We start from the raw sequence: 25,677 nt of genomic DNA, 5'->3' as shown, positions 1-25,677 counted from the left end.
AGTTTTGATACTGGATAGCTACTTCAAATCCTGGCTGTGCTCCTCACCATGTGACCTTGTGCAAATTACTTAACCTTCTGAAGTCTTATTGTCTCCCATGTAAAATGGGGATACTCATACATACTTTATTGATTCAACAGATACTGAGTGCCCTACTCCATATTCTTCTGGGATCTGGAGATATAGGTGAGATGAAAAGAGAAAAATTCCTACCTTCTCAGAACTAATAATCTAGTGAGGAGAGAGAAAATAAGCAAGATAAATCAATAAAATATATGTTACATGGCAGAAATGCTTAGGAGAATATAACAAAAGAGGTACAGTGTGTACAGAAAACTGCAATTTATTTTTCTTCATTTTTAAAATTGATACATAATATTTGTACATATCTATGGGATACATGTGGTATTTTGATACATGCATAGGATGTGTCATATATTTAGGATATTGATCACTTTGAACATTTATCACTTGTGTTGGGAAAATTAAAAATCTTCTAGTTATTTTGAAATATACAATATATTATTGTTAACTATTGTCACCTTACTGCACTATCAAACATTAGAACTTACTCCTTCTACTTAACTGTATGTTTGTACCCACTAACCAGCCTCTCTTCATTCCCACTCTCCAAATACATGTACCTTTTCCAGCCTCTGGTAACTATCATTCTACTCTTTACCTCCACGAGATCAACTTTTTTCAGTTCCCACATATAACTGAAAACATATATTTGTCTTTCTGTGCCTGGCTTATTTCACCTAGCATGACGACCTCCAATTTCTCCAGATGGGTAACCAGGAAAAGCCTGACTGAGCTGATGTTTGAACCTGAAAGAGTTATGGAATCACTAGGATGAAAAAGCATATAGTGGGCTTGCTGAACACACAGTATGATTCAATAAATTCAAACTAATAATTAAATAATTATTCTCATTGTCCAGAGAGTGCCTGAAATGATAGATCATTGGAAGCTGACTGCTCCCCTTCCTTAGGGTTTTAAGAAGAATATACATGATTTCCGTCTATTGCTGGAGCGCCTTATTAACTCCCATTCCAGGGCCTGAGCCCTCAAATCTCACCCTTTGCTTCAGGCCTGGCTCAAACGCCACTTCCTAAGAGGTACCTTCCTGGTAGTCACCATTCTCTATCTCTCACACTCTTATCCTTAGAGACATCGGTGATCCTCTTTCATACTGAAACCTGGTTTTAGTCCGAGTTCCGTCATTAAGTGGCCGTCTGACTTTGGGCAGTTCATTTCTCCGGTTCTCATTTTTCATCAGCAAAACGAAAAGGTTATACTAGACGACCAATGAGCGCCTCTAATATTTTACGACTCTAAGCGCAAAGCTGACATCCCCACTCCATTCTCGCAGCTCATTCAACAATCCTAATGGCAGCTGATGCCCGCAGTCCCAAGTCTCCTCAGAAACCCAAGCCGTACTCTGGGTCGGTTGCAAGCAACGAAGCAGAGGAATTGGAAGAAACTAGCACACCCATCACACCAAAACACCTGACCTTTCTCACAACGCCCGCCCTCTTGGCATTTCCGGTCCTTGGTTAGATCTACTTCCGGGACACTGGCTCCTGTCTGATCCCGCCCCTCATTCACTTTTTAGAGTCCATTGGCTGTTTCTTTGAGGAAGTGGGGCATTTTCTGGCGTTGATTGGTTTCCATCATTGTTGATAGGTTAGTTATAAACAAGGCGTGCCTGGTCTCCCTGGTAACGCCCTGCCTATAGTCTTGATTGGTTAATGTCCTAATCCCGTCTTCCGTCCCAACTGCGAGTGGTTGAGTCCCCGGCGGGGCGCGGCGGTGGTAGGTGTCGCGTAAGGTTCCCGAGCTGACGTGGCTTCAATTGGGAGGGGGGTCGCTGGAGCCTCCGGCGGCAGCTGCTTCCAGGTGAGTGGGGGGCACTCCCCAACTCCTCCTCTCCGCGAGTCCAATAACGGTCACCCCAGTTACGAGGGCCGCGGGAGCTGCCAAAGCAGCCACACTCGAGTCCCTTACCCGCCCCGCCTCTCCCGGATTCAGTCCGGGATCCAGTAGTTCACCCGCCTCCCTTCACCTACCTGGCCTAGTTCTAGTAACCCACTTGCTTCTTTGGCCCCTTCGGAGTGCTTTGGGGTGTCTCTGCGCCGCCTTGGAGCACATACTCACTCTCTGTCCCCTGCCCAAGACGTTTGTCCTCTGAAAGCAATGGGTAAAGCGCCCAGGTCAGTCCTGTCCGCACGGCCTTGTTTCCTGAGCGGCCTGCTTAAGCCGGCCTCCATACGCGACAGCAGCTGATGTCGGAGAGAACCAGCCAGGCCCCTGCACTCAGGCCTTAAACAAACTTGGTGTCCCAAGAGGGAGGCGGGACCTAAACAAATCAAAGGTCTTGAGGGCGGAGATCACAGAAACATTGGAGATATTAATGCAAACGGAGGCCTGTTCAATAATCCTGCTAATGCTAATGGGTTGCTGGAAAGATGAGAAGAGAAGGATGAAACCCGCGATCCCACCAACACTGAAATCCCAGGAATTAGAGGTGGGCAGGCTGTCACAGGAAAGGGAACCTTGAAGAGAATTGTGGAGGAGAAAGAACTTGATTTGATTGTGTGAAGTATGTTTATTCTGCATACCAGGAGTGTAAAGGGGAGGGTGAGTCCCTTGACAAATGAGGAATATATTTGTCAGACTTATTTAAAGAGCTCCAGTTGGCGTATGGGGAGAGGACAGTTTAAGTGTGGAAAAAGATATTTAAAGTAATGGATAAGTACTTACACTTTTGGAGATAGTTGGAAGCTGTCAGAGCACTTAAAGGATCCGTGTACAGTTATGCAAGATGGCAGTGAAGAACTCCTTACAGAAAGGCTTGGAGTTGGTTACAGTGTGTATTTTTGAAAAAAAAAAATAAATAAAAAATAAAAAAAAAAAAAAAAGAAAGGCTTGGAGGCCTGTCCAGAAGCATCAGTTAATAAGATTTGTATAGTTAGAATGATTATGAGGGGTCTAATTCAGGAAATACTGTTGGAAAAATGGCAGGCTTTGTCTTGGAGTAGATATAGGAAAAAGTTGAAGAGTACTACAAATTGCAGACGTTGTGCACTGACTGCTTCACTTTTACTTTTCATCCCTTGACCATGGAATGGGCATTTAATGCTTTCGTCTTCACTGCATTAAATTTGTCTGTTTACATCAGTAGTTTCTAAACATTTTTAATTGAACATCCTATCAGCAAAACATTTTTGAGCATGAATCTCCCCAAATATTGTATATTTACCTCTGGATAATGCATGACTACCACTGGAAATATATATGTATAAAATGTAAAGTGTACAAAAGTATAAATTTAAAAGAATGGCATTAAAAAAATGTCTTGCATACACTGTAGGACACTCCTAACCTGATTTCAAGATCACATTAAGGTTCCTCCTTGGTATTTTTGTTTTGTTTTTTTTTACTTTTCTTACTAAAGTTGTGTAAGTTGTGTGCCTCCTTGTTTTTTAAGAAAGTTGTTTGCATCTCTGGGGATCTCCAGACTGTGGGAACTCCATTATTCTGGGATGCAGCCCTTCTTAAAAGTAATCATCTTTAGAAGATACTTTTTTTTAACCTTCTGTTTGAGTTTTAAAGGCCCCCTTTCTTTTCCTATCTTTGAATTAATGGATTAATTAAAGGGATGTTGATTTTACCCTTGTTTATAAAATCATTCATTAACTTCTCCAGGTTAACTATTATTAGGAATACATTATTTGGGGCACATCTCACCACTGATCATTATATACTAGTCTGTTGTTTGGAACTGCTATGTAAAAGGAGATTAAGCCCTATAATACTGTATTTTTAATTAAGCTATTTTAAAACCAGCTATATGTGCTTCAGTACAGAAGGTTATGATGTAAAAAGAAAAATTGCTTTCTTCCCTGTCTATTGATCTCTTCTTCATTTCCTACTTCCCAGAAGTAAGCACAGTAAATAATTTCTTGGTTATCTTTAAGAAAGTTTCTGATCATAATGAAGCACACATATAATATATAACCCCATCTTTCTCCTTCACAAATGGAATCCTAATACACATGCTGTTCTATACTTTTGTCACTTAATATTATATGTGAGATATTTTCAATATCCATACGTATAAAACTTTTAAATGGCTACACAGCATTTCCTTGTAGAAGAAATGTAAGACATGTATTTAGCCTGTCCCATATTGGTGGATATTGAGATTGTTTTCAATCATTAGTCATCCAAACACTGCTCTAGTGAACATTAGTGTATATGTATCTTTGGTCCTTGTGTGAACCTATCTGTCATATAAACAATATGGAAATATTTGGGGCCACATTACTATGAATCATTTCATTTTAGTCTATGTACAGCTCAAAAAGAGCACCTATATAACTATTAACATAGTGCCTTTATGCCTTCATCCCTGTTTGCAGAAGAGTGAGAACGTTGGGTGATAAGGTTATTCAGAAAATAGAATATCTTTTGTGTGTCTCTACTAGATAAAAAGCTTTGTGGATCTGTGTAATTGGGAAAATGACTTAATTTCCTTATGTCTTAGTTTACTCACCTTAAAATTGGAGATATTGATAGTGCCTCTCCCTTGGGGTTGTTTTAAGAATAAAATGTATTAAATAACGAAGATAAATAAGTTATATGTAAAGCAATTGGAACAGTGCTTGACAGGTAGTGCTGTGTATTTTATACCTACCATTGACTTTTAGATTTGTTTAATGAAAATAGTAGCTTTTTTGTATCATGAAAAATAGTTTTTCATTTTCTAATTGTAAAATTGTATCATACTATTGAATATGCATTTCCCAGCCATATAGCACGCTACTTTCCTATTAGCTCCTCAACCTGATTAAGAATCACTTTGAGAATTAGGGAATTAAGGAAAACTACTGAGTCTTAACTAAATATGTGTGAAATAAGTTTGAGGAGTCACCTCAATAGAAGTCTAACCATCTCCTGTGTTGTTTCTGTGGAAAAATGTGATTTAAATTCCAAAGCAAATGGTGCATGTACGTGTGCACACAGGCATGCACTCATTGTCTTTAGTTATTTTGCCTATTTTCCTGTGCATGCTGTAGTAAGTTTTCTGTTATTAGGGACATGTGTTATATTTCTTTTTATGTTTTTATAGTTCCTAGTATAATGCTGTCCACCAGGTAGATATTTTTAAAATAGTAATAGTTCATAACAGTGAAGACTTTGAAAAAACAGGCTTCTTGTTTAATTCTAAGTGCCACTTCAACACACAACTGTTGAAGCCCTGTGGCAGGGTTTGTGGAAGGTATGGCCAGTGTGGACTTTAAAGTATTGTTTTATTTGAGTGTTTTAGAATCCTGGCCTTGGCATAAAGATTTGTATTTTGTTCTTTTCCTTAGTTGCTTATTCATGATTTTGATCCTTTATAAAACAACAGCAAGACCTTTGTCTAGCACATACATTCCTTACATGAATTTATTACAATGAACATGAATATTCTCCCTTGTACTAATTTTTATGTAAACATTTGCTCTCCTAGAGTGGGTGGAATAGAGGGGGATACCCATCTTTCTTCATTTGGCTTAAGCATGGCTACTTAGCGGTTCTCTTGCCCTCAAGTTTCCAATCTTTGAGCTAACCAAAAGCACTTAACTGTGCCTGTGAGATGCCCTTCCATTTATATTTCCAGATTATTCCTATAATGTCAACAGCTAGAGCTTATTTATTTATTTATTTTTTGAGACAAAGTCTTGCTTTGTTGCCCAGGCTAGAGTGAGTGCCGTGGCATCAGCCTAGCTCACAGCAACCTCAAAATCTGGGCTCAAGTGATCTTCTTGCCTCAGGCTCCCGAGTAGCTGGGACTACAGGCATGCACCACCATGCCCGGCTAATTTTTTTCTATATATATTAGTTGGCCAATTAATTTTTTTCTATTTATGGTAGAGACGGTCTTGCTCTTGCTCAGGCTGGTTTGGAACTCCTGATCTCGAGCAACCACCCGCCTTGGCTTCCCAGAGTGCTAGGATTACAGGTGTGAGCCACCACGCCCACCTACCACTAGAACTTAAATAGGCATTAGAATAGTCTTTGTCAGTCTTTATTTTAAGATAAGGAAACTGACACTTAAAAGGTAAAGTGACTTACCTGATGTGATACAGCTTCTTGTTGAGCCAGAGTGAAAGCTCGGTTCCCTGGCTCCCAGTTTGCTGCTCCATTCAGTATATCATTTACTTTCCATTGCACCTCTCAGATTTTTAATCGGTGTATAAGAGACTTCTCTTACGTTTTCTGAAATGGTACATCCCTGGCAGTTGCCCAGATTTTTATCTCATTTAAATACTAGTCTTTCCTTTCTTTTTTTTTTTTTTTTTTTTTTTGAGACAGAGTCTCACTTTGTTGCCCAGGCTAGAGTGAGTGCCGTGGCGTCAGCCTAGCTCACAGCAACCTCAAACTCCTGGGCTCAAGCAATCCTGCTGCCTCAGCCTCCCGAGTAGCTGGGACTACAGGCATGCGCCACCATGCCCGGCTAATTTTATATATATATTAGTTGGCCAATTAATTTCTTTCTATTTATAGTAGAGACGGGGTCTCGCTCTTGCTCAGGCTGGTTTCGAACTCCTGACCTCGAGCAATCCGCCCGCCTCAGCCTCCCAGAGTGCTAGGATTACAGGCGTGAGCCACCGCGCCTGGCTTCCTTTCTTAAAATATACATATTTTTAAATGATTATGTGAGAAATCTATTTTCCACTTAAAGAGCTTTTTATCTTATTCTATTGATCTTTTTATCTTATTCATATATATTTAACTGAGGTACCTTGGAATGTCTTGAAGTTCTCTGAGTATCAGTTTTCTCCATCTATAAAATGGGGATGGATAACACTGACCTTGCAGATTTTAAGATTAAAGTATTTATAGAGTGTCTGGTGTACTTACTTTGTATTTAAATTAAATATTGCTCAATAATTGTTCTCTTTACTATTATTATTATCCTATGTTCATATGTATGTGTTCTTTTTTTTTTTTTTTTGAGACGGAGTCTTGCTTTGTTGCCCAGGCTAGTATGAGTGCCGTGGCGTCAGCCTAGCTCGCAGCAACCTCAAACTCCTGGGCTCGAGCAATCCTTCTGTCTCAGCCTCCCGAGTAGCTGGGACTACAGGCATGCGCCACCATGCCCGGCTAATTTTTTTATATACATATCAGTTGGCCAATTAGTTTCTTTCTATTTATAGTAGAGACGGGGTCTCGCTCTTGCTCAGGCTGGTTTCGAACTCCTGACCTTGAGCAATCCGCCGCCTCGGCCTCCCAGAGAGCTAGGATTACAGGCGTGAGCCACCGCGCCCGGCCAGAAATTATATTAAATAAGATTCATCACAATCTTCTTGGCTAATGATGATATACAAAAGATTTGATGTAAATCACACTAACGTATGGATGGGTGGGTGTATGCAACAGGTGCTTGCATACACATGATAGTTTGACATTTCTTTAGAGAGGGTATGGCTTAAAAATGGTTAAGAAACACTGTTACTGTGTCTGAAATTTTAGTACTTTTTTGTTTGGGCTTAAAGGTAGTAGCAGTAGCAGTGGGGCCCAAGCTACTTAGAGCAGAAGCTGTGGGTGTGAACATCAAGGCTATGTTAGAGGTGGAGTTGTGGAATTTGAACTGAATGTGATGGAAAATGGCCAGTGAGTTAGATATATGTAGGTCAGGGTGTGTGACAAAGCCCAAGGTCAAGTCAAGAAAACTCCATTATGGACTGCCTCTAAACATAATTGCTCAACTATTTCTGTTAATTAATTTTTTAAAAAGCCTTCTTATTGTAAAATAAGGCACATATATAGAAAATCACACCCCAAAAATGTACAGCTTACTAATTTATAAGGTGAACATTCTTTTCATAACTACCAGGTTAGGAATACAATTTTACCAGTTGTCTCAGAAACATATCCCAGTCATGGCCTTCTTTTTCCTCCCAAAGGTAATCACTTTCTTCTGGTTTCTTTATAGTTTTATTACCCAAATGTCAATAGGGCCATTTTTAACAAATTTGATGCATCTCTTAAGACTTTTCCTTATAATTTATCTGTCGAAGAACTTAGGCCTTTGTCCTGTTAAATTTTCCATTGTCTTGGAATTGCACATTCATGGAGCAGTTCAGCACGTTCTGCTGTCCTCTGCATTTCTTGCGAATGGGCAGCACGATGGTGGAGGCTTGCGCAGACTAAGGTTCCATCCCTTTGGCAAGACTATATAGGTGATAGTAGGTCCTTTCATCAGGAGGTTCTAATGTGTGTTTTTTGCCCTTTTGTTGTTATCAGCCATTGATGCTCAATGTCTAGATCTATGAATTCATTAGGGTTTGTAAACTATTAGAACAGATGTTCCAATGCTACCATTTTGTTTTCTTTTTTTAGTTGGAATAATTTTATAAGGAGATGCATCTCTTCAAATATTATTTGCTTCCTGAACACTAAAGTTCGAATAGGAAAGGCAAGATCAAACCTGGTATTTACCTAGTTTTTAAGGTAGTTTGTTCAAATGGTGACTGGTTAGCTTATTATGATTATGAAGTTATGGATTTAAATATTTTATGTTGGTTTCAGTCTGTTGTAATTCTTATTATATAAACTCAACTTGTCTTCTTAGCCAATGGAAACCTCTTCAGTTTGGCTTCTGGGTCCTTTTGATATGACTCTCGTAGTCTTTGATAGCTTCCTTATTAACTTGTATAACAGGATGTTTCAGGCTCATTTTGTATATTTCCTACTTTAGGGCTGGAATCAGGCATTTCTCTAAGAAGCCCTCCTATTTAAAAAAAAAAAAAATTAGTGGGAAATGGTATTTCAAGACCCTGATCTAGGTACTGGAGATACTCACTGCTTGTCAGTTTGTCATTGTTTTTAAGCCTTTTCAGTGGACAGAGCTTGGAAAATGTATGTAGTAACATAAAGTGTCTTGTAAGTTTACACTCATGCTTCCAATTCAAATTCAAAGATCAGTTCGTATTTTGGGGTTCTTAATTTCTTCTGTATTACACCTATATCTTATATTTTCATACCAAAAATATGATGATAGAATTAGTATACTCATAGTTAATACTCATTTGCTTTAATTCCACATGTCACATACAACAGTATGGGAATAACAAAGCTAATACCACCACCACAACCACTTTTGATTATTGAAAACAGTTTTAAAAGTTTTATCTTTTGCATATATCTGTTCATATTCCCCTGGATTTTTGTTCATGGTTGTTAGAGCATATAATCATTATATACTATGCTGTCTCCCTCCCAGTCTTTACTTAATCTTGGTTCTACTAGTAACTGTATATTTAATGCTCACCATAAGTCCTTATTAATTATGTTTTCTTCAGTCATTTTGGTTCATCTCAAGTTTTCTCTCTAATAAATTCCTTAGGAAAGGTTTAAGGGAAAATGTTTCAAGAATTTTCTTGATTTTTCATAACATTTTGTCTGTGCTCTTTGTATCTGAAGGTCATTTTGCTGGAAATAAAATCTTTGGCTCACTTTTTTCTTTTCTTGAATATCTTAAATCTGTATCTCATATTTTTTTTTCTGGTGAAAACTTTGATGTTGAAAAGTCTAACAATCATCTTATTTTCTTTATCTTAACCTTACTAGTCATAGGATCTTTTGGCCTAAATCCTAAAGGATTTTTTTTTTTTAATTTATTTCCAGTCATTGTCTTTGTGAAGGATTTTTTTTTTTTTTTTTTTTGAGACAGAGTCTCGCTTTGTTGCCCAGGCTAGAGTGAGTGCTGTGGCGTCAGCCTAGCTCACAGCAACCTCAAACTCCTGGTTTCAAGCGATCCTCCTGCCTCAGCCTCCCGAGTAGCTGGGACTACAGGCATGTGCCACCATGCCCGGCTAATTTTTTCTATATATATATCAGTTGGCCAATTAATTTCTTTCTATTTATAGTAGAGACGGGGTCTCGCTCTTGCTCAGGCTGGTTTTGAACTCCTGACCTTGAGCAATCCGCCCGCCTCGGCCTCCCAAGAGCTAGGATTACAGGCGTGAGCCACAGCGCCCGGCCAGGATTTTTTTTTTAATGTAGTAATTTTACTGGACTATCTTGTTGATCACTCTGAGGTGATAATCTCAAGTACTTGGCAGACTCTTTCAATTTGTAGTTTCAAATCTTTTTTTAATTTCAGGTAATTATTCTTGGATTATAGTTTTAAACATATGTGTTGTTCATTTGCTTTGTTTTTCTTCTTCGGGGAATCCTATTAACCTCTTTGCTTATCCTCAACATTTATCACATTTTCTTGAATCCTATTTAACCCTTTATTTTTTCTTAAACATTTAAAAATAAATTATTGGGAATAATTTTAGATTACTAATAATGAAACTCCAGACTTCGTTCATATTTCACCAATTCCTCCATTAATGTCCTTTCTCTGTTTTAGGATCCAGTCTAGGATATCATATTACATTTAGTTCATTTCTTTTTCTTTCTTTTTAAAAATATTACGATAATTGTAGAATCACATACAGTTGTAAGAAATAATACAGAGATCCCTTGTACACTTTATTTAATTTCCACCAGTAGTAATTGTTTACAAAACTAGTATATAATATAACAACCAGGATATTGACATTGATACATTCTCCAATTTTACTTTTATACTAATTTGTATATGTGTGTATGTATTAAGTTCTGTACTACTTTATCACCTGTGTAGCTTCCTGTATCTACCACCACAATCAAAATTTTGAGCAGTTATAATACCACAAGGAACTCTTGTGTTACCTTATTATATAGCTATCTCCCATCTCAACCCCTCCCTAATCACTGGAAACTACTGATTTCCGAAGTTTTGTCATTTAAAAAATGTTGTATAAGTATGGAATTATATAGTATGTAACCTTTGGCATTGGCTTTTTCCATTCAGCATAATTTTTTGGAGATTCATATAAGTTATTGGGTAAATCAGTAGTTTGTTCCTTTTTATTACTGAGAAATATTCCGTGGTATGTATGTACCACAGTTTGTTTAACCACTTATTTGTTGAAGAACAGCCAGGCTGTTTCCAAATATGATTATTTTTTCCAAATATGTATATTTACAATAAAGCTGCTATGAATGTTCATGTACAAGTTTTTGCGTGAACTTAAGTTTTCATTTCTCTGTGATGAAAAGATAGTTGCATATTTAGTTTTTAGTTAATTTCTTTTTGATTTTTAAAATTATCCTTCATTTCAGCTTTTTAAAAAAAGGTATGATTTGTTATATTTATTTAATTTCCTGTTCCTTCTAGTTTCATCTTTTTTTTTCAAAATGCTTTGAATTTTTTTTTTCAATCATTTCTTGAGTTTCCATTTGATTTCTGGGCTCTTCTATTTATGATCTTTTTTTCATGTCTTAAGTCATTTTTAATGCCTTTCAGTTCCTTTAGTACATTTAGTAGGTTATAGTTTTGAACCACTTTTTGCGCATGACTCTGTGATGTAGGAATATTATTATGCACTTCCCCCCCTTTTTTTTTTCTTTTTCTTTTCTTTTCTTTTTTTTTTTTTTTTTTGAGACTGGGTTTCGCTATGTTGCCCAGGTTGGAGTACAGTGGCTATTCACAGGTGCAATCCCACTACTGATCAGCATGGGAGTTTTGACCGGCTCCGTTTCCACCTGGGTCAGTTTACCCCTCCTTAGGCAACCTGGTGGTCCCCCCATCCTAGGAGGTTACTCCTCTTTTTTATTGTAGTAACTTTGTATGGAAATTGTGATACTTCTCAGTTGCTCATTGTTATGTGAATTTAATGTTGCTGAACGTTTAGAAGGAGACTTTATTTTTTTATTTATTTTTTTCTTTTTTGGGCTGAGAACTTAGAGGCAAGAAGGAGACTTTAGATAGCTTTTTTAACTTTACAGTGTTCCCTATTGTGCTGTTTTCTGATATTGTTCAAATATTTGGCAGCTGGATTTCTGAGATTTCCTGGCTCTCATTCCTTGCCACCTCCACCCACTCCTTATCTGCACCTTCTCTTTCCTTACTTGCTTATTTTTGATTAGTCTCTCACTCAGCAGATTCTCCTCAGTGGGACCCTATCATGAAAGAGAGCCCAAGTCTTCAGTTTTGAGAATTCATAGGGCCTCAGCCCTTGCAGGCCCCTTGCCCATACCTGTTATGGGAATGGGGAGACTCCTTCCTATTTTGACAGCTTTTCTGTAATTGGCTTGACACATTTTCCAGTGAGTTGCACACTGGTTCTTCTGTGGATCTCTTGATTCTCTTTGTGGTTCTCTTGGAAGCAGTCTTAGGGCTTCTCTCTACTTCCTCTCACACGGACAGCAGTGACACACAGATTTTGTGGCTATTGGTAGTTTGTCTATATCCATGTTTATTTTGGAGTTTGTAGGAAACTTTGTTAAGTTAGTATTTTGGTAAAGGCTGTCCATGGGTTGTTTGCCCATGGGTTGTTTTATTATATAGTTGCTTTGTATATTTTTATGTGGGAATTCAGGAAGATACAAAAGATAACGCTGCTCCTGCTACTACCATCTTTTCAGAATTCCATTGGTTGGTGGTTTTGTTTTGTTTATTGGTTGCCAAAGTATTCTGAAAAATCTGAAGATAAAGTGATTCTTTTTGGTAGTTAGATTTCAGTATGATTTTCTTTGATTAGTGCAGATCTCTGTGTCTATAAAAAGCTCTTTAGTGATGGTATTGATTTTATGCATTAAAAGTTACCATAGAAAATAAGATCTTTAATGTTGAAAGGAAAGTTTGGAGTCTGTGTACTGGTGAGTTGTGAATTTTTTTTTTCAAGCTGGCTATCCCTGTGAGCCTAACAGCTTGAATGAGTAGTTATATATGGTTCTATATACTTAGACATGGTCCCACATTGCCCTTCAAGTAGTTATATATGAAGTTGCGTATGGTCCTATGTTGCCCTTCTATGAGGTGGTTCCCTTTTTCTTTTTTTGTCTCATACATCTTTTCTTTCCTCCTCTCCTCTCCTCTCCTCTCCTCTCCTCTCCTCTCCTCTCCTCTCCTCTCCTCTCCTCTCCTCTCCTCTCCTCTCCCCTCCCCTCCCCTCCCCTCCCCTCCCCTCCCCTCCCCTCCCCTCCCCTCCCCTCCCCTCCCCTCCCCTCCCCTCCCCTCCCCTCCCCTCCCCTCCCCTCCCCTCCCCTCCCCTCCCCTTCCTTCCCTTTCCCTTTCCCTTTCCCTTTCCCTTTCCCTTTCCCTTTCCCTTTCCCTTTCCCTTTCCCTTTCCCTTTCCCTTTCTTTCTTTTCTTTCTTTTCTTTCTTTTCTTTCCTTTCATTTTGAGACAGGGTTTCACTTTGTTGCCCAGGCTACAGTGCATGGTGTCATTATAGCTCACTATAACTCCTGGCCTCAAAGGATCCTCCTACCTCAGCCTGCAGAGTAGCAGAGACTATATGTGTGTGCCACAACCAATTTTTAAATTTTTTCTATAGATGGGATCTCACTGTGTTGCTCAGGCTGGTCTCAAGCAGGCCTCCCACTTTGGCCTTCCAAAGTGCTAGGATTACGGGCATGAGCTACCATGCCTGGCTTCACACATCTTTTCAAAATGCTATATGCTGTATAGGTTTTCCAAGACAACCTGTTGTAAAAACAGTGGTCTCTCATCACTTCTTTCTTTCTTTTTATGTAATTTTTATTTCAGAATATTAAGGGGGTACAGTGTTTTTGTTTCATGGATGAATTGTATAATGCTGAAGTCAGGGCTTTTAGTGTGCCTTTCACCAGAATAGTGTACATTGTACCTGATAGGTAAGTTTTTATGCCTCCCCCCACTTCCACTCTCCTCCTTCTTAGTTTCCAACGTTCCTTACACCACTTTTTAACCATGTGTACCCATTATTTAGCTTCCACTTATTAGAATGTGTGGACTCACCACTTCTTTTTTATGAATCATGGCTACCTAAATGCTATTACTACTCTGTGTTAAAAAACATTGTAGCAGAGACTAGTTTTGTTTAAGTACTTATTTTATACAACAGTTTTTATATTTCTTTCTGCTGAGGGTTTTAAAAGCCAAATAACATTTTATGACAAAACATAAAATGAAGCATAGTCACTTAAACTAGTGCTATCCAGGATAGTCCAGTTCTATTTTGATTTTTCCTATCAAAGCATTAATATGGCTCTTTCATGGAGTTTATGGACTGAGACTTTACATTGATCTGAATATGTAGCATACATAGTGGTTATAAAAGTGAATTAATTTTGGAATAACTTTAAAATTACATAAAGCTTGCCAAGATTAGTAAAGAGAGTTAGTGTACACCCTTCATCTAGCATCCTCTAATGCTAACATGTTACATAATCATGGTAAGTTTTTCAAAACTAAGAACATAGATACAATGCTATGAACTAAACTGTAGGTGACTTCATTCACATTTCACCATTTTTTCCGCTAATGTCCTTTTTCTATTTAAGCATTCAATTCAGGATACGACTCCTGAATTGAGTACTAATTGAGACATACTAATCAGCATGTCTTCTTATCTCCTCTGATCTGTGACTATTTTTTAATCTTTTGTTGTTTTTCATTACTTTGACAATTTTAAAGAGTATTGGTCGGGTATTTTTTAGAATGTTCCTGAATTGGGGTTTGCCCAGTGTTTTCTCCTAATTAAACTGGGGTTATGGGTTTTGAGGAAGAACACCACAAAGGTATAGGACCCTTTTCATCACATTATATCAGTGTATGTGATATTATAATAATATGATTGATCACTAGTGATGTTAACCTTGATTACCTAGTTGAGGTGATAACTGCTGGGTTTTTCCACTCTGAAGTTACTATTTTCCCCTTTTCATACCCTATTCTCTGGAAGTGAGCTACTGAGTCCAGCCCACACTCAAGGAAAGTGGAATTACGCTCTACTTCCTAGAGGGGGAAGTATCTACATAAGTTATTTGGAATTCTTTTGTAAAAAAGGTGTGTCTGTTCTCTACCATTTATTTATTTATTTAAATAATTTATATCAGTAAGGACTAGTGGGTATTTATTTTTAAATTTGGGGTATAGTCAAATACAATTATCATTTATTTTATAACTCAAATTGTTCCAGCTTTGGCCATTGGGAGCTCTTTCAGGTTCATTCCTTGTCACATGTCTTATCTTTTTTTTTTTTTTAATCACTCCTTTCCACCACTACAGGATGCTGCAGGATTATCTTGTATCATCCCTACCCCAATTCTAGATAGCCAGCCATTTCTCCAAGAAGCCCTGATTCCTTTTATTAGAGATTGGTATTTAGAAATCAAGGTCTGGGTATTAGATGTGCTCGATGCTACTGAAGTATTACTGTTTCTAGGACTTTTCAGTGGACACACCTAGGATATGTATTTCTGTATAACAGCCCATTATGTAAAATATATACATATCTATATTTATTTCAGCATTTTAAAATTTATATAAATAAACATGAGTTCATACTGATCTCCCACTCTAATCCAGTACTGCAGGGTTTATCCTAGCCTTCTTTCCTTTGTAACTTCTTTCACTGATAGTGAGAATCCTGGATCTCACTATCTACAATTTACTTACTCATTCAACCCTAGTATACACATAAATTAGTTTTAGAATTGCTATCCCATACCACCATGAGAAGAAATTTACCAACTAGAGTACAATGTTTGTCACTTCTTTTTGTGTTTAGCTTTACAATACCCAGTCAAAACATAATTTTTCAGTTTCTTAGGTTAGCTTCATTTCCCTCATCTCCGTCAGTGAGGTTATGTTATATATCTGTAATACAGTTGGACAAATTTGTCACAGTCTGCGTTCCATCCTGGAAACCCCTTGACATACTGGTTGAATTTTTAAAAAATTGTTTACATTTAAGTTTTCTCTTGGAATGTACAGTTCATTGAGTCTTGACAAATGCATATGGTTATGAAACCACTACCTCGATACCATACAGAACGGTCCCTTTACCTTAAGAACTCCCTTATGTGACTCTTTTATAGTCAACCACACCCCCTTCCCTCAAGCCCTGACAACTATATTGTGTCAGTGTATTTCTGGCCTTTTCCATAATGTCATATAAATAGAATCATATAATGTGTGGCTCTTTATGTTTAGCTTCTTCCACTTAGTAAAGATATTTTAGATTTTAAAAAATATTGTTTTGCATGAATCAATGGCTCATTCCTTTTTATTGCTGAGTAGCATTCCATTGTTTGGGTGTACCACAGGTAGTTATTCGTTTGCATGTCAAAGGATATCTTCATTATTTTTAGAGTTTGCAATTATGAATAAACCTACTATAAATATTTATTTACAGGTTTCTTTGTGAACTTAAGTTTTCACTTTACTTGGTTAAATACCTAGGAGTGAAATTGGTAATATATGTTTAACTTTTAAAGAAACTGCCAAACCATTTTCCAAAGTAGCTGTACCATTCTATATTTGTATCTGCAATGAAGGAAAGTTCATGTTGTTCCAAATCTCTGCAAGCATTAACAAAAAAAATTTTCTGCAATTTTAATAACTATGTAGTGGTATTTCATTTTGCTTTTAATGGGTATTTTCCTAATGACAAATGAGGTCAAGCATCTTTTAATATACTTATTTACCATCCATCTATCTTCTTTGGTGAAGTGTCCAGATCTCTTACACATTTTGTATCAGGTTGTTTATTTTGTTGATGTTGAGTTTTAAGCAATTTGGTTTTCTAGTTTTTTTCCTTTAAATTCTAGATACAGGCTGGGCGCGGTGGCTCACACCTGTAATCCTAGCACTCTGGGAAGCCGAGGTGGGAGGATCGCTCGAAGTCAGAAGTTTGAAACCAGCCTGAGCAAGAGCAAGACCCCTTCTCTACTAAAAATAGAAAGAAATTAATTGGCCAACTAAAATTATAGAAAAAAATGAGCTGGGTATTGTGCCTGTAGTCCCAGCTACTCAGGAGGCTGAGGCAGAAGGATTGCTTGAACCCATGAGTTTGAGGTTGCTGTGAGCTAGGCTGACGCCACAGCACTCTAGCCCAGGAAACAGAGTGAGACTCTGTCTCAAAAAAAAAAAATTCTAGATACAAGTTCTTTACTGGATATATTATTTGCAAATCTTTTCTTCTAATCTATGGCTTGCTTTTCATTCTCTTAACAGTGTCTTTACAAAGCAATAGTTTTAAATTTTCATAATTCCTATTCAATTTTTAAAATTATGGATTATTCTTTATGTTGTGTCTAAAAATTCATTGACAGATCCAAGGCATCACAGATTTTTCTCCTATGTTTTCTTCTAGAAGTTTTAAAGTTTCACAATTTAAGTTTAAGTCTCTGAACCATTTTGAGGTATTTTTTATATAAGGTGTGAGTTATATGTCAACGTTCACTATTTTGCAGATAGCTAATTCTTCTGCTACCATCTGTTGAAAAGATTGTCCTTTCTTAATTACTTTACATTTGTACTTTTGTCCAGAGTCAGTTGACTCTATTTGTGTGAGTCTATTTTTAGGTTGCATTCTTTCCATTGATCTATGTGTCCATACTTTGACTAGTGATATACTGTCTTGTAATTATAGTTTTATAGTAAGTTCTACTTGCTTTGCCTTTTCAAGTAAATGTTAGAGTGAGCTTGTTGATGTTTACTTAAAGCTTGCTGGAATTTAGATTGGAATTGCACAAATTTTATACATCAAAATGGGAAGAGTTGATACCTTAACAATATAGAGTCTCCAAACCCATGTACATTGTTTATTTCTACATTTATTTAGATTTATTATTTCTTCAGTTTTTAAATAGTTTTCAGCATACAGATCCTGTGCATATCTTGTTAGATCTCCACCTATATTCCTCTCTTTTTTTTTTCAGCAATAATGTAAATAGTATTATATTAGTTTCAAATTGTTCATTGTTTGTAATAGGCAATGCAGTTGACTTTTATATACTGAGCTTGTATTTTACAACCTTGATAAACTTACTTATTAATTCTAGGAGCTTATCTATAGATTTTATTTTTTAGGAAAGTCTATGTGAATAACCATGTCTTTTGCTAATTGAGGCAGTTATATTTCTTTGTTTTCAATTTGTATGCCGTTTATTTCTTTTTCATGCCTTTGCACTAGCTAGGTCTTCTAGTGTGGTGTTGAAAAGAAGTAGTGAGAGATGACATCTTTGCATTGTTTCTGATCTTATGGTGACAGCATTCAGCATCTCACCATTAAGTGTGATGTTGGCTATAGGTTTTTTATAGATGCCCTTTATTAGTTTAAGAAAATTTACCTTTATTTTTAGTTTACTGAGAATCAGTTATTCTCATTATGAATTCATAATTATGAAAGGATGTTGAAATTTATCAATTCTAAATACCTGTTTGGAATCTATTGATATGATATGGTTTTCCTTATTTAGTCCACTAATGCAGTGAATTACATTGATTGATTTTAATATATTGAATTATCCTTGTATTTCTTGGTTCTGTTGTATTAGCTTTTTATATATTGCTGGACTTGACTAGCTAATATTTTGTTAAGTATTTTGAATATTTCGTTGGTTATAACTGTGAGGAATATTGGTCTATAGTTTTCTTTTCTTTTTTCTCTCTTTTTTTGAGACAGAGTCTCGCTTTGTTGCCCAGGCTAGAATGAGTAGAATGAGTGCCGTGGTGTCAGCCTAGCTCACAGCAACCTCAAACTCCTGGGCTCAAGCAATCCTTCTGCCTCAGCCTCCCAAATAGCTGGACTACAGGCATGCACCACCATGCCCGGCTAATTTTTTCTCTATATATTAGTTGGCCAATTAATTTCTTTCTATTTATAGTAGAGATGGAGTCTCGTTGTTGCTCAGGCTGGTTTTGAACTCCTGACCTCAAGCAAACTGCCCGCTGCGGCCTCCCAGAGTGCTAGGATTACATCCATGAGCCACTGCGCCCGACTTTATTTATTTATTTTTTGAGACAGAGTGCTGTGGCATCAGCCTAGCTCACAGCAACCTCAAACTCCTGGGCTCAAGCAATCCTTCTGCCTCAGCCTCCCAAGTAGCTGGGACTACAGGCATGTGCCACCATGCCTGCCTAATTTTTTCTATATATTTTTAGTTGGCCAATTAATTTCTTTCTATTTTTAGTAGAGACTGAGTCTCACTCTTGCTCAGCCTGGTTTCAAACTCCTGACCTTGAGCTATCCACCCACCTTAGCCTCCCAGAGTGCTAGGATTACAGGCATGAGCCACTGCACCCAGCCATCTTTTCTTGTAATACCTTTGTCTGATTTTAGTATTAGAGTAATGCTTGTCTTATAAAGTAAGTTCCAAAGTGTTTCCTCCTGTTCTGTCTTCTGGCAGAGATTATATAAAATTGGTTTTATTTCTTCCTTAAATGTTTGTTGCAACTTGCCAATGAAGCCACCTTGACTTGGATTTTTATTTTTTAGAAAATTTTAAATAAAATATAAATTAAATTTCTTAATTCTATGTGTGTATGTGCACACACACATGTACCTACGCCCATCCACCCATCTATATTCATGTTCTCTATTTCTTCTTGACTTTTGGTAGTGTATATCTTTCAATGAATTGGCCCATTTCATCTACATTGACGAATTTATGAGTGTAGGGTTATCTGTAGTATTTCTTTATAATCTTTTAATGGTTGTTAGATCAGTAGTGATGTCCCTCTTTTATTTATGTTGTCAATAATTTATTTGTGTCTTCTCTCTTTTTTTGTTGGTCAGTCTGACTAGAGTTTTATCAATTTTATGGATCTTTTTAAAGAACCAGCTTTTGGTTTTATTGATTTTTCTCTATTTTCAATTTTATTAATTTCTGCTCTAATTTTTATTTCCTTTTTCCTGCTTACATTGGTTTTAATTTGCTCTTTTTTCTAATTTCCTATAAAAGCAGCATAGGTTACTGATTCTATCCTTCTTCCTTCTTTTCTAATATATGCATTTAGTACTATACTTTAAACCATGCTAATATTTAAATTTTAGTGAAACCACGTGGTTTATTAAAAAAGCTTCCCAAAAAAATGGGACACAAAGAAAAGTTTTGCAGAATCATGGGGTTTATTTGAAAAAGTGGGAGAGAATAACAGACTAGCGGAGGAAGGAAGAATAAGAAATTCCTGTGTGTAAGTGAAACTACTGTGAAAGAAAAGGCATTAAAGATAACCTTGAAGGTGTACTTAACTATTACATGCTTGTACTTAACAATTATGTGCTTGTATTTTATTTAAAAAATTTTATTAGTGATAGCAATTATATTCTCTGCAGAATTGCCACTGAAAAGGATAGTGTGACTACATTGTATACATTCAAATACCTTTTTGAAGACATCATGTTGCAGACTGTATCTAATATATTTCACCTGCACAGTTTATTTCACTTACAGATGATATGGTTACCAATATAGGAGAAGACCATGTCTATTTTGCTAATTCTTATTTTTTTTACTCTCTTTTCTACAGAAATGCTGAGCCGATTGTCAGGATTAGCAAATGTTGTTTTGCATGAATTATCAGGAGATGACACTGATGAGAACATGAGGGCTCCCTTAGACCCTGTGAGTAGCTCTGTTCTGATTTAAACTGATAAGACATATGTTCCAAATTTAAGCTAGAAGGGTGTGGTGAGCAGCCTCCCTGCTCTAGGTAGAAGTGAGGATTCAAAAAATTTTGAAACTTTATAAATGATGCTTTTCTTACAAGTTTATAACCTAAAGAGCCACAGTGATGGGAACCAAGATGATACTTGAAAGTTCTTTCTTGTTTGTCCCCCACGGCCTTATTTATTGCCAGATCGATTTAAGTTCTTTTTCTCCTCCTTGGGTATATATTCCTCTTCAATAGGAAAGGTTTAACTGACAAATGGGGGAACTGGAACACCTTTTGGGTTTGAGAATATCTGTTTGCTTTTATAGTTTCATCTGTCACTTCTCTCATAGTTTGTATTGTATTTTCTGAGGGCCACATCAGGAATCAAAAGAGGTCCTTTAGTTTTCAGAAAAGACAAGCAGTAACACATAGTGGTTAAGAGAATTTTATTTAACTGCTCTCTTAATTTTAAATTTTGGGCTCTTCTTCTTAATGGTTTGTGATCTATGCTACCCTTTAATTTTCTCTTTGGTAATATAAGGATAATAATAGCTTAAATGAGATGTTTGTAAAATGCTTAGTTTTTATAAAATACTTAATACATTATAATGTCTGTGATTATTATTGTTGGATCAGAGTTAGAAAGATTCTTAAGTTAACCAGGATATGAGGTGGGCGAAACAAAGGATGAAGTCGGAATAAAGGAACTCCTGTTTGGAAGCTAATACCTTTTCCCTGGTGTACTGGCAACTTTTTATCAAAAAACTAGGAATTACCCCAGGAATCTGACATGGAATTTAATAATAGAACACAAGAGGATGTTCTGGAGCGCCTGGCTTATGCAGAGCAGTTGGTGGTGGAGCTCAAAGATATTATTAGACAGAAGGATGTTCAACTGCAGCAGAAAGATGAAGCTCTACAGGTACTATTGTTTTTCTCCTTCCTTGCAGAGCATTTGATAAAGGACAGATACACCATTCACTTAGATTTTTCTCTTTACTTAGATTATTAGAGAATCTGATTCTTATTTCCCTAATACTAACAATATGCCTACTGAACATAACTGTTGTTATGTGTTAGGTAAGTGATGAATAAACATTTATATATTGACCATCATTGTTCTCTGGCAGGAAGAAAGAAAAGCTGCTGATAACAAAATAAAAAAGCTAAAACTTCATGCTAAGGCCAAATTAACTTCTTTGAATAAACACATAGAAGAAATGAAGGCACAAGGAGGGACTGTTCTTCCCATAGAACCTCAGTCAGAGGAGCAACTCTCCAAGGTATGGTGACTGGGTATAATATATATTTTCTAAATCAAAAATGCTTCCCAATATAGCAGAATAGTAAAGCAGATCTTCACTAATGACAAATATTTAAGATGGTAAAATAATACAGCCCTAATGCTGTCATTTATTAATGCATTTGTGGTCCAGCTGGACTATAGGCTGCACCAGGGAGAATAAAAGGGCTACAGAAAACGTAGACATGAATGTCTAGTTGTGACTTAGACCTGTTATCCCTAACTTTTTTGGCACCAGAGACCAGTTTCATGGAAGACAATTTGCGGGGAGGGAGAGGGGAAGAGTTTTGGGATGATTCAAGTGCATTACATTTATTGTGCAGTCCAGTCTCTCTCCTAATGATAATCTGTATTTGTAGCTACTCCCCAGGGCTAGCATCACCTCCTCAGCTCCACCTCAGATCATCAGGCACTAGATTCTCTAAGGAGCACGCAACCTAGATCTGTCACATGCGCAGTTTACAGTAAGTTCAGGTTCCTGTGAGAATCTAATGCCACTGCTGATCTGACAGGAGGTGGAGCTTAGGCAGTGATGTGAACAATGGGAGCAGCTGTAAATACAGATGAAGCTTCGCTGGCTTGCCTGCTGCTCACCTCCTGTTGTACATCCTGGTTCCTAACAGGCCATAGACCAATACTGGTCCGCCACCCATGGGTTGGGGACCACAGACCTAAACTTTAAGAGAGTTAAAAAACAGTTAACAAGAGGAAATAAGTTCTGACATGAGGCATTTAGAAAGGAGAGATATATATCTTTTGGATGAGTTTCATCATTTGTTAGAAGATTAGATGATCTCTAAGGTTTCTTCCAGCTCTGAAATCCTTTAATTCAATGACTTTACAGAATATTCTATGTCCTCTTATGGCCAACGCATGGCAGATTAAAGTTTTATGTGTTCGTGGCTGAATCAGCTAGATTACCTTGGACTCCTTCTAGGAGGAGGGTCTCTAGGTTTATGCCTGCTACCGACAAAACAGTTTAAGGTTGAGGATACAAAGAGGAATAAGGAAAGTATTGCCCTTTGAGGAATAGAGCATTGTCGCAGTACTCATTTCATTATCTTTCCTTTATGGTTAATCCCCATGTTCAACCCCATATTCATGTTCAGCCAGCTATTTAGAGAACCGGAAACTTCAGTTTTGTGGCGAGTTTAGTATAGATTATAGGAAGGCTGGCATATCTCATGTGCACATTATAGTTATAGAGTGAGCTTAGACTGCACCCTGCATAAGAAATCTTTCTATTTTCATAATTTCACTCTGCTTTACCCTTTGACCCACTGGAATTCTTCTTGATGATCTTGGTTCATGGAAAATAGGTTTCTCTAGGCACAACCCTTGGGGTTACTAGTTAGCTTTCCAATACCCTGGTTAGTCTTTTGCTGTTGTTGTTTTTGAGGGCTAATGTTTGGAGGGCATTATTAATACTTTTCTCGAATTGATAAAGTTATTTAACTTCGTAAAGCATATTTTAAAAGCTTTTCTCAAGTAATTTCTTCATCTTGATTCCTCTTTTTTTGCTTTTTGGTTTTACCTCTGATAATTCTCTTCTCCTGGCTGTGGTAGCACTGACCTCTCTCCCCGTGTTGCTTTGTTCCTTCTACCTTTCCCTCAGCTATGTTACTAGATTTTTTAATTATCCATTTTATACTCTGCTTTTTAATTTAACTTTGAGCTCTGAAGCCTTAAACAAATCAATGTGTTATAGCTCATTTCCTTCCTCTGTTACATAAATGATTTCTAAATTCCAGTAATTAGTTATAGCAGCCCTTTAACTATTATATACCCAATACAGAGCTGAGTATTCTGTGGAAAATGTAATTGAAGAATTGATAGCAATCCTTATATGCTTTACTGACTATTATGTGAAAGAAAGGGCAAAATTATTCTTTATAGTTCTGGTAAACAAGACCATGTTTGTTTTGGGAGGTGAATTCAATAGAGAGGCAGAATCTCAGTCTAAGGAAGAGCTTTGGGAAAAAAATAGATTATTGAAAGATTTGGTTTTCCCCTCACTGGCTCTTTTCTGATGTTCTGCTCCTCACTTAGCAGCTGTAGTTTCCTGAACTCTGTCCTTGATTCTTCAAGACTGGGGTTTTTCTATTAAAGTTTAGTCCTGCATGCGCTGACAGGTTTTGCCCTCAGATGAAAAGCTGTCAAAATGGGGAACTCAGTGCCATTTTTTTCCAAATATCAATTCCCAGCATTTTCCTGCTTTTGGTTGCTCTCCAGTATTTTCAGATAACTTTTTTCTATATTGTCCACAGTTTATAGCTATTACCTGTGGGAGGGTAGTTCTCATAGGAGCTACTGGGCCGTACTGAAATGGGAAAATTCTAAGATTCCTTACTTGTTGCTAGGTGAGCTGGTTTTTCTTGCTTCCATCAGTTCAATAAAAATATAATTAAATGGCTGTAAAGGGCAAATTAGAGCAAAAGATCAAATACATATTAATTATAATTCTTTTAAATAAATGACTTTATCTCCTGCATTTTCAGCATGACAAGAGTTGTACAGAGGAAGAGATGGAAGTAGAAAAGATGAAACATAAACTCCAGGAGAAGGAAGAACTAATTAACACTTTGCAAGCCCAGCTTACCCACGCACAGGCAGAGCAAGCTACACAGGTAGGGGTATAAGTTACTTCATAATCATTAGGTTAACGAATCACTAAAGCCCAGTGGATTATTATATGACAAATACATTTTTTAGATACCCAGTGGGTATTTATCTATGTATCAGTCTCTTCTTTCCTTCTGTCCTTTCTTTTTTCCTGTCTAGTAATTTTATTAGCATATGCATTGGTGTTTTGTAATTTTTGGTTGCTATTTGTAGATACCCCAGTATACTTTTTCCATATATGATTTCGCGTATTTTTATTTCAGAAGAGTTTTCTTGAATTATGTGGTTTGCAATATTTGATCTGTTCCCTTGTTTTGGTTTTCTTCTTTGGGGACTTCTATTATGCATATGTTTGATCTTTGATTACCTTCAATATTTATCACTTTCAGTTCCTTTTTATCTCTTTTTCATTAGAAAAAAATCTTTTTAAGTCTCTTCTTTTTTGTTTTTTTTCACTTAAGGTATTCTATTTGTGTCTACTTTTGTTTTTCTTATTTCATCTTCTATTCTGAAAAGATTTCTTCTTTTATAGCAAATTTTTCATGCATTCTGTCATTTCATTTATGAGTTTTTCTAATTCTAATTTATGTTTTTCTCTCATGTCACATAATTTTAAAAATTTTTAAAAATTCTTTTTGAAATAGATTGCAATTTTTATTTGTTTTTTAGTATCTCTTTGGTATGCTTTTATTATATATAAGCATATTATTCAGCTTCTTAGTCTTTTTTTTTTTAATTTATAAGGAAAAGGAATTTATCTCTTATAGTTACGAAGGCTGAGAAGTCCAAGGTCAAGGGGCTGCATCTGGTGAGGGTCTTCTTGTTGTTGGGGGATCTTTGCAGTGTTCCAAAGTAGTTCAGGGCATCATGTAGTGAGAGGACTGACTGTGCTCATGTGCTAGCTCAGGTCTCTCTTTCTCTTCTTATAAAGCTACCAGTTCCCCTCCTATGATACTCATTAACTTGTTAATCTATTAATCCATGAATGTATCAATCCATTCCTAGGAGCAGAGACTTATGATCCAATCACCTCTTAAAGGCCCATCCTTCACAATACTGCCACACTGGGCATTTAGTTTGAACGTGAGTTTTGGAGAGGACATTCAAACCATAGCATTCCACCCCTGGCCCTTTAAAACTCATGTCCTCCTCACATACAAATACATTCATTCTATCCTCATAGCCCCAAAGTATTAACTCATTCTAGCACCAACTGAAAAATACAAAGT

At 36.8% G+C, this 25,677-nt stretch overlaps 1 protein-coding gene across 5 annotated transcripts in view; it reads left to right on the top strand.

Annotated features, from left to right (window-relative positions):
- Window positions 1-1,664: 1,664 nt before the first annotated feature.
- The window catches only part of GOLGB1 (golgin B1), a 74,131-nt gene continuing 50,118 nt past the window's right edge, over window positions 1,665-25,677 (top strand). For 4 of the 5 annotated variants that reach the window (XM_012780527.3, XM_012780526.3, XM_012780525.3 and 1 more), the window contains exons 1-5: window positions 1,665-1,902; window positions 20,398-20,492; window positions 21,293-21,445; window positions 21,654-21,806; window positions 24,325-24,453. In XM_012780527.3, coding sequence (XP_012635981.2) covers window positions 20,400-20,492; window positions 21,293-21,445; window positions 21,654-21,806; window positions 24,325-24,453 — 528 coding nt within the window. In that variant the 5' untranslated portion in view covers window positions 1,665-1,902; window positions 20,398-20,399. Of the gene's footprint in view, window positions 1,903-20,397; window positions 20,493-21,292; window positions 21,446-21,653; window positions 21,807-24,324; window positions 24,454-25,677 lie in introns of those variants that run through there. The other variant, XM_076001865.1, reaches the window with a different exon arrangement.

The sequence above is a fragment of the Microcebus murinus genome, chromosome 1 (assembly GCF_040939455.1).
Source record: "Microcebus murinus isolate Inina chromosome 1, M.murinus_Inina_mat1.0, whole genome shotgun sequence".
NCBI lineage: Eukaryota > Metazoa > Chordata > Mammalia > Primates > Cheirogaleidae > Microcebus > Microcebus murinus.
The sequence above is the reverse complement of the archived record's forward strand: the minus strand, read 5'-3'. Positions and strand labels throughout refer to the sequence as shown.